General features: G+C 37.7%; 1 protein-coding gene across 1 annotated transcript in view; it reads left to right on the top strand.

Annotated features, from left to right (window-relative positions):
* Positions 1-15,587, top strand: part of nr3c1 (nuclear receptor subfamily 3, group C, member 1 (glucocorticoid receptor)) — a 31,354-nt gene extending 15,767 nt beyond the window's left edge. Inside the window, exons 3-9 of the mRNA XM_065271260.2 lie at positions 10,456-10,610; positions 10,695-10,811; positions 10,892-11,182; positions 11,410-11,554; positions 11,653-11,783; positions 11,878-12,035; positions 13,859-15,587. Coding sequence (XP_065127332.2) covers positions 10,456-10,610; positions 10,695-10,811; positions 10,892-11,182; positions 11,410-11,554; positions 11,653-11,783; positions 11,878-12,035; positions 13,859-14,011 — 1,150 coding nt within the window. The 3' untranslated portion in view covers positions 14,012-15,587. The remainder of the gene's footprint in view (positions 1-10,455; positions 10,611-10,694; positions 10,812-10,891; positions 11,183-11,409; positions 11,555-11,652; positions 11,784-11,877; positions 12,036-13,858) is intronic.

The following is a 15,587-nucleotide window of genomic DNA, read 5'->3' as shown; positions in this document are numbered from 1 at the left end:
GGGTTCGTCATCTGTGACCTCTTGACGTGATGACGTATTGCATGAGGTCGCGCTGGCGCATCAGGGGACCAGAGGAAGAAGAGAAGTTGTGGTTTAAAAGTGCATTTAGAGTCCTTTGAAACTGGTATTTTAAGCTACATTAAAACCTTTAAGTGTTGGGGTCCATTAAAGTCCATTCAAATGAGAAAAATCCTGGAATGTTTTCCTCAAAAAACATAATTTCTTCTCGACTGAACAAAGAAAGACATTAACATTTTAGATGACATGGTGGTGAGTAAATTACCTGGATTTTATTTAAGAAAATTGACTAATCATTTAATTAAATAACTTATAGGCACAATATATACGATTTTTGCATTAAAATATCATGCGAGACGAGGCAACGAAATGGCATCTGCAGTGGATCTGATAGGGTCCGATATAGAAAATGCAAATGCGATTATATACGAAATATGATTAGCCTACTGACATTAAAGACCCTCTCTAGGGAAGCCTGCAAGTTTAGCATAGCAACGCTGCTAATGCTGCCATACACAGGGAAGGAGACCAAAAGCCGTTTTTAATGAACAGATTAAAATGTAATCTTAAATTCTGGCAAGGAACTGTGAAATGTAAACTGTAACTGACTGTCGTAACACTCGCAACAGATGTCACTGATCATTATTGACTGGCTGAGGTGCTGCAAGCTAGCCAAGTTGACTGCTGTGGGTTTTTTTATTGGTCAAAGGTTGTCATCTCCAAAATATAAGCATCTTTGCTGAGTGCGCCGCAAGTCCAAACTGGAGGTGATGATGGGAAAAGTGCCCTTTTTGAAAACAATTACAACAACCAGTGTTGGAAAGCGAGGTGAACAACTAGAAAAATAACACTTGATGATAATGAAATCTTTTATTCGGACATATCATGGACGCATGGACTTACATGCGACTGTTACCAGATGTGAGGCGGAGTTATACACTGTGTCTGTAAGTAATTATAGTTTATTAAGAGATAAGTTAAAATAGATGATTTTATTAAAACACCAACTACATTGACTCATTTTACAATCCCACTAGCATGTTATTTAGATACAAAAAAATTATTTGCATGAGGAAGCTGGCGTTACTACGCACACTTTCATGTCATTGGCTATATGCCACTGCAGTAAAGGCCTATTGCACTATTACAGGTAATGATTATTCGATTGATTGATTGTTAATTTAAACCCTTCATCGAATATGCATTCAAATTTTTGGATGTTGACTGCTCAATACAGTCTGTTGTGTATTATGGCATGACTGGAACAGTTATGGTTAATATACTGCTTACAATTTATAGTGACAGCATTGTGTCTCTTTATGCCTATTCATACATATTGCATAACTAAAATGACCACATACTAAACTGAGAAGCTTAAAATGACTTTCAGTTACTTCTGCACTAAGTTTTCCATATCAGGAAGCTTTTTACAGCATCTCTGCATTAGGAATGTCAGGCTTGTTAGTCATCATCACAGATATTTGACACAGCAGCCAACCCAAGTTTAACTACAGCTATTAAAGAGGACGGCCTCCATCCGTTTCGTTTTTCTTTTCTCTCTCTACCTCTCTCTCTTTATCTTGATTACTCAATGTCTCACTGTCTCGGTTCGATTCCCGTAGAGCAGAAATCTTGACAGTCAGCAGAAGTGGATAAGGGATGTAAATCACGACTGTGCTTTAACACACAGGCCGCCGCCTGAAACACTCGGAGTGCCATTGGATTGACCTACTTTCCCTTCTGCACCGCAGCTGGGCTGAGCAGATCTATCATACGTTGTGTCTACACTGCAAACCAGCAGTGTGACGCGACAAAACTACAATGGCCCTTTAAGCGCAAACAGCGATTTTAACAATAGTTGGGGATATTATTATTATTACATGCAATATCCTATCTGGTACAGTCACTGCAGTCCATGACCTCTAGTGACTTGCTTAGGTCAAATTCCCACAACAGCAAAAAGATCAAATCTAATGTTTAATAAATAAATAGACACATAAACCAGAATAAACAAGTCTTCAGTCAAGTAATGCAAGTCATTACTATAGTTGTTGACTGTTAATGGTTGTCAACTACTGTAACAAGTTGCCCCATTGATAAAGAGAAAAAATCATGTGTGGTGACTGGTTTGCATATTAGAAAATAGCTTTGAGGTCAATTTGAACTGTTTGTTTCGTAAAGCCACGTATTGTGTTTATTTTTAATGTGTATTGCTTATCTTTGTTTTTTATTTCTCTTGGTGGCTGGTTTCCATTAAAAAAAGAATGCAGATAATGTAACGGTTTTTCAGGTTGGGCAAACCAATGTGGATAAACTGGTTGTAAAGTAAATGTGACCTACATTTCAGTCTTTGTACCATGAACCATGAGTCAACGAAAGAAAGAGGTCCTTGTGTTTCGATTATATATTCATGGATGAATTTATAGTGCATTTGAAGGCGCTTTATTTTAGGAAACTGTGTGTTTAAAATGCAGGACCTTTGTTTGGGCAGCCTGATGCCTTGTGAAGGCATGCATCTTATCTCAAACATATTCAAGGCTTTAAAAAGAATTTCAGATGCAGCAATGCCATTCTTAGCTTCCTCTTTCTGTTTCATGCATTTTTCTGCAGGGTGAGAGCCGTTTCCTTTTTATTGCTGTTTTTGCATTGGTCTTGGAAATCTTGTAAAATGCATGAAATGCATTAGTGCCATTTAACTTATTTAAACAACTTACAACATTTGGCAATGGCTCATACAACAAATAGATGAGTTTTCAAACTTCTGCTTTGTTTCTTTGGTCAGATAGCAGGGTAGTGCCTGTGGAGATCAATTCATCACTTCCAGGTTAGGTAATAATGCAGAAGTTGTGCATTCTGTGGTTGTCAATTGCAGTTTTTTAATAAGCTAATAGACATCTAAGAAAATGTGATTTTAGCAGAAAAAGTTTAGCTTTGAAAAAGTCTTCCCGTCATGGCATGAACAGGCTGTTGTTGTCTATCTAATAACATGTTTTTTCCTGTCTTATGTTGCTTCACTTCCAAAGTGCCGCAGTCACCACTCGCTTTAACAGCCTTTTCTAGTTTGTTTTCCCCATATGAATTTTAACCTTTAGCCAACTTCAAGATGAATACACAACATTGTAACTGTTTAGTAAGTAAAAGCGTCAGAAATAGCGTATTATTACAAAACTTTGTATGATTCTCCAGCACCATGCTCTGAAGGTTTTGGTGAAGTTTGGGTCCAGCAACCTCTAGTTGCTAAATGTAGCAAAGTTTGTTAAAATTGTTATAACCTTCAAAACAATTGCTGTTTTTATTCCTTTTGGATAAACCATGTACAATGATACATAAGTGGTATCTATATATTGTAAATCAACGCATTTCTTCAATATTAATTAAGAAAAATCACAGCTTTTTGGCTCAAACTCAATGTATTTCATTGACTCACTATGAGCTTCCAGGAACTAACCGAAGTCTCCATGAATCATGTGACGGCCGAGCTATTTGGAATTTCGTTGGGGAAACTCTTTCCATGGCTCTGGGAAGCATGCCGAATTTCATCAACTTCCACTGATAGGTGGCACTATGCCTACAGACATATATAAAAAACAATATATATACATATTTTTTTTAGTATAAAATACAACACGTATGGGCCATTTCAGGTGACGTCACACTCACCAGAACTGAATGGAGTTCCATAGCTGGTGAAATGTTTTTTTCATTCGCTTCATTTCTGTAATAAAAATGGTACGTTCCTGTGGTGTGATCAGCTGCAATAGTAAGTCTCTTTATTAGGACTGGGTTAAAAAAAATATTCTCTGAACAAAACAATATTGATTCTGGACATCCCTCAGTCTATTCTTTATGTGCGTGCTCTTCAGAAAGGGCTTGTGAGGAGTGCCCGATTGCCCGGGGCAAGCGAGAATGATGCTCAGGAGCTGACCAGGCTAGAGGTCAGGGCAGGCAGCAAACAAACACAGAAACAAAATCAAGGCACAGGTCAAGACATGTGAAAAGGGAAACAAGAAACAATGGCTACGTCTGAAATATCTAAAATGCTGCCTCCGGAGGCAGCATTCAGAGGCATGAAGGCTAGTGATGCGCAGGTTTTACATTGTCATGAAAGTTTTCCAAGTTAAAACCATACCATTTAAGCAAAGAAGCCACAAAACAGATCTTAAAGTGCTGCTCAACCGCTGTTTAAGAAATTTAAACATGCATCCGGCAATCTGCATCAAAATGTAAAAAAATGTGTCAGTCAATGTGCGTGATCTCCAGTGCTAGAGACACATTAAAACCTGATCACGGGGAGTGGCGCATCACACATAATATGTGTGTCATTTGAAGTATTTGCACACAGCTGTCACGATCCTGCTTTGCTGTGTAGTGTTATACAGGGGTGCACATAACTTTTTTTGGTCTGGATCTCAAAGGAGCATCTGGAGATGTTGCTTGGTTCTTACACTATTCGCATGTCTCTTTGGTTTAAGCGTGGTAGACGATGATGTACATAAAATAACATATCATAGACTAATCATGGCATTTTGAGGTAATGTTGTTATAAATGTCTGCTCAAATGCATGAAAACATGAACTGTTCGCCTTTTGCGCACTGTCTTTACCATTTGCTTATACTAGCAAGCTGTCTGAAGCCTTGATCAGGCTCGCGCTTTAGAGATGCATGCAAACAAAATTATGTTGCAGTAAATTATGTAACTATGTAACACATTCCAGCAACACTGGTGTGCAAAAGTGCATTTTGGCACAGTGTCTAGTGCACTTTTTTTTAACCATGCATGCGCACCAGTTATGTGCACCCCTGGCATTGTAATAATGGGATGACATGAGACTGAAATCTAAAAAAGGCAGAACATCATGTATTTTAGTTTTTTTCTTACGGTATGCCATTTTTGGTGGCCAAAATTTTGTAGCATGCCTAATAAATTATGTACACAGCCTTTGGTGAATTGTCTGTGTGCTTTAAAGGAACAGTATGTAAGAAATTTATATCAATTAATCATAAAATGGCCCTGATATGTCACTAGACATTAAGAAATCATTTTCATTTCAAATACTTATAACACTGACAACAGTGGTCTGGGCAGGATATTGTCATTTAAAAAGTGGAGTTGCAGCCCTCAACTGATGTTTATGTTGTCATGTTGTGTATTGGCCACCAGCTGTGTGATTGCAGTACCAGTTTTAGCCACAAGTTTTGTGATTGCAATACCAGTTTTGGCCACAATCCTACATACTGTTCCTTTAACTCTTTTCCCGCCATTGACAAGTTAACTCGTCAATTAAGAAAAAACACTTCCCTGCCAATGACGAGTTTTTCCAACAGTCCACATTTCCTCTATTATCAACTCTCTTTCTCAACTTATAAAACCCGGAAGTATTCTCTTAGAGCAAACAGTTTAAACTCTGTGTATGTTTTGAGGATCGCTCTGAATCTGATCTCTATCAAAAGTCCTTCACAAAAATGCAATTATCTGAGCTCTTTGCTTAAAATGTGGTATTTTTGAAGAAACCTACCCATATTTAAGAGGTGATAAAAAGAGAACAAATAAAGGTAGGATAAAACTTTTTTTATTTTTGAAAGCAGAGGGTTTTTCTTTCATTTGATTTATTGGAAGGCATTAAACTTTTGTAAAATTATAAAAACTTTTTTATAAAACGCTGGCGGGGAAAGAATTAAGAGATTTAAAATGTATGCAAATATTTTACAGTATATCATAAACAAGGTAGTTGACAATATCTGACATCCCATGCGGGGTCGGCACTCCAGCTAGTGCAGTCACCTCATGGATCAATGTTCTGAATAGATGACAATTTAATAAGAGTCCTTGGCATCTTTAAGTCTTTCACGGTGAGGCATTTTCTCTGTTTTCTTGTCAGTAATGATACCTTTAAAATAGCGCCTTGGTGACATCACACACAACAAACCCAAGTGTCTGTCAAAGGCACATATGTACGTTTTTTGAGTGTGTGGAGGCTGACTCGATGATGTCATTCACAATGGTTCATGGCAGTAAGCAGGCACTGCTGCTGAGCTACATGGTTCTGGTTTCCATGGTAACAAGGACTTTAATATTGACGAGTAGATTCACGGTCTCTTCAGGATTATTGGTAGTGTAGTTTTTTAATTAATAAATCGGCTGTTTAACAAAAAATGTTATCACACTTGTGCCTTTATGTACATTTTATCACTTAACTTAAAAACTTTGTTATTTTTAAAATCAATGTCTTGTTTGGGAAAACGAACAGTATGAAAGTAGAGTCTTTATGTTTTACTACTACTGAACAGACAATTATATATGAGTACAATACTATTGAAACATAATCATACAGGACAGATTAAAAGACATCATTTAATACAATTAAATTTAACTGCAGGCAGGTATGCACAGGTCATAGCTCTTTATGACTCCTGCTTATATGTTGATAAATGAATGATGTTCTTTTATAAAGCCAATAAAGTGCATTCCAGTGAGCAGTCAAAACAAGTGGATATGAAGTACACTACTACGCTTAAACCTGGATGAACTGTTAACATTGTTGAGAAGTGACGAGGACTGTGGGGATTAAGATACTGTATTATTTTTACTGTTATTACCATAGGCCATCAAGTTTATATAACACGTATCCAGTCAACATTGTTAACCTTTACAATTTGCAAATAATACTGTTAAAACAGTTTTTACAACTGGAATCGGAATGAATTGGGTAAGCATCAATAGTGTAAAACGTCAGTGCAAGATAGATAACACAAGATTGCATTGTTTACATTGTGTAAATGTAGAGTTTGCATGTTTTTTATAGTCTGAAACGCAACAGGCTATCAAATATAGTTGTTAAGGTTCATCGGGTTTGTGATGAAGTGCATAGTTTTCAGTAACCCGTGCTGGAATGGCATGCGGCAGGTGATGACGTCACTGAAGTCGTTGACATAAGCTGAACCGAGGCTCACTGTCATGCTGCGTCTTGCCTGTTGTTTACATTAAAATGATTGTATATCTTAATTAAATGTAGTTAGTAACTTTACATTATTTAGATAAAAATTTGGTTGCATACTTAATTAAGAATATTTAGAGTTGTTTGATTTACATCCAGCTTTGGTGTTACTTTAAAAAAATATATGTTTTATTGGTTTGTAGTTATTTCTTTGTAGAACAAAGTGAAATTAAAAACTCTAAAATTAAAACAATTATACAAAAACTTTTTCAAATGTCGGCCAAGTGCATCCAAGAATTTGCGGTTTCAGCCCAGAATTTTTATTTCGGTGCATTGCTAATACTTATTGTGTAACATTATGTGATAGTGTGTAATGTCAAAAGAAATATGTCTAAAAATATATTTGTTTACTTTCACTGGTTTCAGGTTTCACCTATTATTCAGTGGCGGCTTGTGACTGGTCATCCGAGGGGTGCAAATTCAAAATATGTGTTCGGAGTGCCATGTGTGTTGCTTGCGTTTTCAAAATATGTGTTTGTTGCGTCATGTGAACCATGTGCATCACATTTTTTGTCAAAAATAAGTGCCTTTTGCATAACCGTTTATGATTAAAGTTCAGCTCACGTTCACAAAATACACGCAAGACACTCCCTAAACAGTAAACTCTGATTATGCATGAGTTTATGCGAGTATCTGGCAAACACGAGCGTCTTTTTTATCATAAACCCTTTAGATGCGTCTGCAGCAGGCACTTCTTTTGACAAGACACGTGATGCACACATGATCTCTCGAGGCGCAGGACACATATGCATTTAACAAATGAAGGGAAAATAGTTTAATTATAAATATTGTATTATGTTATATATTGTTTAATAAAAACCCACATGCATGTATAGCATGACAAATAATTAACTACACTTTCATAGCTTTTGTAAAATGAACTAAAAGACGAACTGTATGTTGATGCGTTAAATTCTGGAGGGAACGTCAGACAGCGTGAAATGGGGACGTAATGACGTCTGCCAATAATCCATTTATGTTCTATAACATGTAAAACGTAAACTTGACAAAGATTTGTGGATGCTCTGACGATCGAATGCTTGGTCTTGTAGTTTTTATTTAAAGGGGCTGCAAGGCTTGTGCAGACTAAACCCAAGGATTGCATAAGTTAACCTCATGAAATATTTTAAATTTAATTGATGGAAAGTACTTAACAGTTATAGTTTAATTTTAGTAATCGTAATTCTTTCTACAAAATAAACCAATTGAAATCCATTTGCGTGGTGTGGATTTTGTTTTCGTAGTCAACATGCAGTTTATAGAAGAAGCAATTTTGCTTGGGAACTAATGTGTCAGAAGTTTACATGACTTTGGAATCATTCTCTGGAATCCTCTCAAGCGGAAGACATTCCGATATGCTGATCCGCGTCATAGCTCATTACCATAAAGTTGACCTGATTTCAATTCTACTCAACACAGTCCAAGATGCGGCATACGACTTCTGGTCACTTTGCTGTGAATGAGCAACTCTTGTAAACACCTGAATTTGAATATTGTTTGATTCAGAATAAGGTTACTGCTGTCCATATGAATGTAATCACTACAATATTCAGTAAATTCAGCATTTGGATGTTGTTTTAAAGTTTGCTGATGTAGACAGAAAAGCTGTCTGAAGTTAATTGACTTTGCTAAGTCCAATAAATAGTTCATGTTGCTGATTCACCTTACTTGCTATGTCCCCAATGCCTTCTTTGTTGTTCAGAACCTAAATGAAGATTTTTTGGGGGGGATTTCTGGTTACTGTGGGAGCGGATGGTGACCGAGGTTGTCATATCCACTCCCACAGTAACCAGAAAACCATTCAAGCTTCAAAAAAGTGTTAAATAAATAACTCAACTCGACTTGTGTCATATCTTTTAAGTGTACTGAAGACATACACTCCTCTACTTTTGGTTATCATTGTTTCAGTTGTTTCACATTATTTATGTCGTAAGTAAATGTCCTTAAACTACCTAAACAAGAGAATGTGCAGGCACAGGTCAATCATTTCATCTCTTATAATGGATTTCAGTTGGTTTTTTACCAAACATGCCCTCAGGACACTTAAAATATACGACACGAGTCGAGTTATTTGTTTAAAACTTTTGGGTGCTTTTGAGGCTTGAAGAGGTGTTCCCCATTCACTCCCATAGTAACCAGAAAACCCAAAACAACACTTTAACATCTCACTTTAAGTTTCCTTAAAGGGATAGTTCATCCAAAAATGACAATTCTGTCATTATTTCCTAACCTTCATTTTGTAAACCTGTACGAATTAATTTTCTCCGATGAACACAAAAGAAGATATTTTGATAAATTGTGGTAAGAACACAACTGATTGAAACCATTGACTTCCATAGTAGGAAAACAAATGTTATGGAAGTATTGTGATAAATGATGAAGGAGATATTTTGATAAATGACGGTAAGCACACAGTTGACATTAGCCATTGAATTCCATATTTGTCAATGATTACCATCAGCTGTGTGCTCATCATTTAAAATATCTTCTTTTGTGTTCATTAGAAAAAATAAATTCATCCAGGTTTACAACAACAAGAGGATGAGAAAATGATGACAGAATTTTCCTTTTTGGGTGAACTATCCCTTTAAGGTTAAAATTTGATGTTGTGTTTTACTGTGTATAGATTAATTTCGTTGTATACATTTTTGCACTGATTTTGGGGCAAAATTTTGCTTAAAACATATTTTAAACATGATTTAAAAGTGCATATGATGTGATAATTTTATTAGCTGCCACAAGATTAAAACAAACAAACACACAAGTTGCGACACGTATAGAAGTTTGTGAATAAACAGACATTGTAATTCACCAGTTTTTCGTGTGGGCCTGCTGTTAGGTCTGTGCACGTACCTGTATTATTTTTTAACGCACATTTCATTTATTACACTATGTAGTAACATCAACAGACAGCACCCCAAATCACATTTAACTTTAGTTGTTTGATGATGAAGTGTCCACTAAATGACTATCAGAGATCTAATCTGTTATTAGTGCGCAAGCGTCATGTTGTCTAAAGAGGATGTGCAACTCTCCGTTCCTCCTTTGTGCTCTCTGCACTCGATTCATTTGCATGCGAGCTATTGTTTATTTATTCCATTACACAGTATGGGGCCCACTTCTCTCCCTTTTCTCTCACGTTTAATGCATATGTAGGCGTTGCAATTGTGGCTTTTTGCAGCCAGTATGGAGGTGGAGCAGTGCTAAACTCTCAGGCTACATTCTGCAGTCGCCCCCCGGTGGCCAGTCTCTATCATCTGTCGTAATCATTGTATTGCCGTGGGAGCAGAATGAAACCACTTGTCATAAAGTTGCAATATTTAGTAAAAGTGATAAGACCACCCTCATATATTTGGTAGTTATTTCTTGACACTTCCGTTGAACTATATCATGCATGGAGACTTGTTTACATGTTTTCACATAACTCTCCTGTGTTTTTCAGGCCTGAAGATAGCACTGCCAGCACTTCAGCCGTGGGAAAGTCCGGCGCTGCCACACACAAGATCTGTTTGGTCTGTTCAGATGAAGCTTCAGGCTGCCATTATGGAGTCCTCACCTGTGGAAGCTGCAAGGTGTTTTTTAAGAGAGCAGTCGAAGGTGAGAAATACAGCTGTTTTTTTCCATGGGTGCTGAAATCCATAAAAGTACGACTTTAATCAGCTTTTGATCTCATTTTAATAGGACAACACAATTACCTGTGTGCCGGACGAAATGATTGCATCATTGACAAAATCCGCCGGAAGAACTGTCCTGCCTGCCGCTTCCGAAAATGTCTCATGGCAGGCATGAACCTGGAGGGTATGAGTTATTACATCATTTTGTCATGTCTATACGTTCTCACATATCAGTCGAAATACTAAACTGACTCTTAACTTTAGCCCGTAAGACCAAGAAGCGTCAGCCAGTAACCAGCGCCAGGTTAGTCCAGCAGCAGACGATTCCCGAGCAAAATCTTCCACCGCTCCCCGAGGCCCGGGCACTGGTGCCCAAACCCATGCCTCAACTGGTGCCCACCATGTTATCTCTACTGAAGGCCATCGAGCCTGACACCATCTATGCCGGATACGACAGCACCATACCTGACACTTCCACCCGTCTCATGACAACTCTGAACAGGCTGGGCGGCCGGCAGGTCATCTCAGCGGTTAAATGGGCAAAATCCCTGCCAGGTACGGCATCTTTTCCTAGATATTATTATTGCTGTGTGTGCTTTGAGATTGATGACTTTAAGTGATACAAGCTGTATCATTTCACGTTTTCTAAGTATCAGTTTGACCTCATTTGTGCAGAATAGCTGAGGAAGCATATGATTTGTCACATTAGATTAAATGGGCTATCATCACAGTAATCGTTTGTACACGCTGAACGAAACCTGTCTATCATTCCTTGCCTTCAGGCTTCCGAAACCTTCACCTGGATGATCAGATGACCCTCCTGCAATGTTCTTGGCTCTTCCTTATGTCTTTTGGGCTTGGCTGGAGGTCTTATCAGCAGTGTAATGGAAATGTGCTGTGCTTCGCACCAGATCTTGTGATTAATGAGTATGTCTCATCAGCTTCACTTTTGTCAGATTTACTGCCAATATAACCTCAAATAAAGTTTCTAAGAAACAACAAGTAAACTTTAAACGTTTCTGCAGAGAACGGATGAAGTTGCCGTACATGAGTGATCAGTGTGAACAGATGCTGAAGATTTCCAATGAGTTTGTGAGGCTGCAAGTGTCCAATGAGGAGTACCTGTGCATGAAAGTTCTTCTGCTGCTGAGCACAGGTGAGCTAACCATTGATGCCTATGGAGAAGTAATAGGAATAGTCATAAAGCAATATAATATATTTTAATATTATAATTTTTTGTGGTTTTACAGTGCCAAAGGATGGTTTGAAGAGCCAATCAGTATTCGATGAGCTACGAATGTCTTATATTAAAGAATTGGGCAAGGCCATTGTGAAGAGAGAGGAGAACTCCAGCCAGAACTGGCAGAGATTTTATCAGCTCACTAAGCTACTGGACTCCATGCACGACGTATGAATTTCATCACATACTGTTTAGCATATATGTTAATATTGTAATACAGTGTTTCCCATTCATCACTTAGACCAGGGTTTACCAAACTGGGGTTCGCGAAGAAATCGGATGGGGTTTAAGAGTTGATGAAAAAATTAGGGATGCACCGATATTAAATTTTTCCACCGATAGCCAACTATTCAGACTGATATCTGCCGATAGCAATAGTTTGGTGGCTATATTAACTAAATTCTGAAGATAAAATTTTCTGAATGTTATTCATTCATATAATGACCATTTATATTAAACAAAGAAAATTTGTGATGTTTCTTTACATTTTCTATACACAGAGCCTAAATTCATTTCATTTTCTTGTTTTCTTTTGATTGACAGATTTAATATTCTATATTTAAAATTATTTTAATATATTTAAGATTTTAAAATTAATTGAAATAAAAGCAAAAATATATATTTTATTTGTTTATTTTGCATGTCATGTGACTATTACACAGCACCACAATATTTCAGAAAACTCATGCAAAATGAACAGATACGTTTCATGCACCATAAAATATAAATTACCACGTGAAGGTCAAATAACAGGTAATAATAACAATAACTATGTAAAATACTACTCAAATAAACTAAATAAACAAATAGTAAAAAATACGTTTTTGACGTTAAACATGCAAATGTGCATAAAAGTATAAAATATTTACTTTAAATAAGTAATTAAGGTGAAGGGGGTTTAGCTAACAAAAAAATGTGAAAACCCCTGACTTATGCTACGTACACACCAAATGCGGGGCATCGCGTTACTCGCTCTAGATTACTCTGGATTACTTGGGCAAAGACGTGTTTAAGGCGAATATCGCGTGTTTTCGCGGCAAACGCGCCGCCCATATCGCGTCATTCGCATCGCCTAACGCAAGGACGCGTCTAACCAGGTCTTTGCATTGACTTTGTATGTAATCTACTCCCGCAATTGGTTGAACTCGCATTTGGTGTGAACCCACAGTTATGCTGCGTTCAGACCAGCCGTGGTAGAGGTGTCAAGTGCAAGTGATTTCAATGTTAAGTCAATGTAAAGACGCGTTGACGTGCGTTGGGCGTCAGGTAGAATCGGGTCTACCGCACCACGCTAAATGCCTCATTCACGCCGTGAGACCTCCAGACGCACGTCAAGCATCTAGTTTGCGCGAATGGTGCGAGTTGAGCGTTACCGCGGGAAACGCGAGAGTTGAAAAATTTGAACTTTGGCGGAAAAAAACGCGTCGTGTTAACCAATCAGGAGCTTGCTCTAGTAGTGACGTGATTACAGAAAGCGAGCAGAGTCGCAGAAGGCCATCCCATGACGCGAATTTGTGTGTGAATGTCTTGATGACTAGAATTGCATGCGCAAATCCGAGTAAACTCAAAATGTTTAAGCGGCAGCCTAGGTAGACGCAAATTTGATGCCTCAAACTCGAATGGTGCGGCCCGCCACAGTCTAATTTGTTCGACCATAGTCTCAAAACGAACCAAAATTAATTTTATACTTTTCACGACAACATAAAGATCTGTGACTTTGTGTTTTGCGCCATTGTTTCATGGTTGCGACATTGTTCACAGTCAATTGTCACCCTCGCTTCAGTTCACATGCAATGCGTGTATTAAACTGCTCAGAGAGTACATGCGAGGTGTATAAAGTGATGATGTCATTACTATGCTGATTAGGGTGTGTCGTCATCCAGCGCTTTACAAAATTCATGCGGGAAACCCTAATGTCCCAATTCTCACATTCCAGTCGATTTCTTGCTCGTTATCTGTTTCGCTTTCTTACAAAATCTGTTTCTTTTCAGATGGTCGGCGGACTCCTGAACTTCTGTTTTTACACTTTCGTGAACAAATCCCTAAGCGTGGAGTTTCCGGAAATGCTCGCAGAGATCATCAGCAACCAGTTACCAAAATTCAAAGCTGGGAGTGTCAAACCGCTGCTCTTTCACCAGAAGTAAAGCTCTTCCCATGCAGGATACCATGCCTTAAATGTCCACCCCTTTCCTCCAAGTCCCCCTCCGCCCGAAACAGCGCACAAAGGATGGCCCGTGCTTGGGGGACGGGCGGGGATAAGTGGCTGTATGCAAGCCAGCACAGAATTTTATTATTAATGAGAAATTAAATGGAGGCGGAGGAAGAGACGGGTAATTAGAAGTCCTATAAAGCTAAGAAATGGCTCAACTGTTGAAATGATATAATCGTAAATCTCATGGACAGTAACAAATTATCCCATATAAATATATATATATAAATATATATTATACACGTTTACATATTTTCTTTGGAACAGATGGAGCGCCACGCACTTACCAGATTCTAGAGTTCATACTCAACTTTACGCCAACCGGAATATCTTTTTAACATTAACTGATAATGGTTTGAAATAATTGTTTCAATAATATGTAGAGTACAGACAGCTTCAGCCTAGTTTGAAAACGAAAAGATTTTTTTATAGCAGCATTTCTTTACTGTTTTAAAAGTCGATAACTGCTAACATACAGTACATATATACACAGAGAAAGGGAAAATACGTGCCTTTTTTTAGCTTGTTTCAGTTTTATCCATGTTCTTTACCTGCACCAGACCTTCTTGCATCCGTTGTGTTGAGACTTCATAGTTGATTGTACTTTTATACCCACTTGCACTTGTAATTTTTTAAAAATGGCCGTGTTTATTTTTGGCAGCTGTAGTGTGAACTAAAGTGATCCTTATGGCATGGAGATGAGTGTGATGATCGGCATTGTTTTTATGTTGTTAGGACTTCAGTGGAGAAATGCAATTCGTGCACTTTCACCCCTTTGAAATGCTTTAAAGACTGGTGTAGGTCTGTTCTGCATCTAAAACAGCCATTTTTTATTCATTCGCACCTGTTTATATGTGTAGGAATTATGCAATGTGAATCATGAGTTTCAGATTTTCACCGTTGTTGTGTTTGTGTTGTATTTGTTCCTTTATTTTCGATCACATGCATAGTAATGCCACATTGTACAACCAAAACAGTGGATGCAGAAACAACCTCGCTCGCATACGAACGATTTGATTCTGTCTTTAAAGAAGGTCAGATAAGTAATAGCATACAATCACAGCTACACCAAACATCTTGTAAAATCACAACTCAGGCCCACTTCAAGTATGTAGTACCTCTCAAACTCTAGATTGTTCCTTGTATTGCAGTGTACACGATTTCCAGATTATTATTTTTAAACCAGGTTCAGACTAAACTGTCAAACTAACCTGTTGTTTTGCTCTAAGCACTTACAATATCTCTGTTTAATCAGTCAAACTGTGGTTCAGGAGCAGGGTTAACTCTCTGGGAATTTCTACTCACCTATATTGTATCTGTTTGTTTTTTCCTGTGCCAAACATATATTGATTTCAATTTGTACAATCTAAAACTGTGCTTGTCTTAACAGTTGTAAAATGTATATTATTCAAGAGGAGGATAAAGAAAAGATGAATATTTTAGTCAGATTTATTCTGTGAATCCTAATAAGTTTTGTTTAATACATGAATAAAAGACAGATGATATCTCCA

Source organism: Paramisgurnus dabryanus, chromosome 16 (assembly GCF_030506205.2).
Source record: "Paramisgurnus dabryanus chromosome 16, PD_genome_1.1, whole genome shotgun sequence".
NCBI lineage: Eukaryota > Metazoa > Chordata > Actinopteri > Cypriniformes > Cobitidae > Paramisgurnus > Paramisgurnus dabryanus.
Note: the sequence above shows the minus strand (reverse complement) of the source record. Positions and strands in the feature narration are given on the sequence as shown.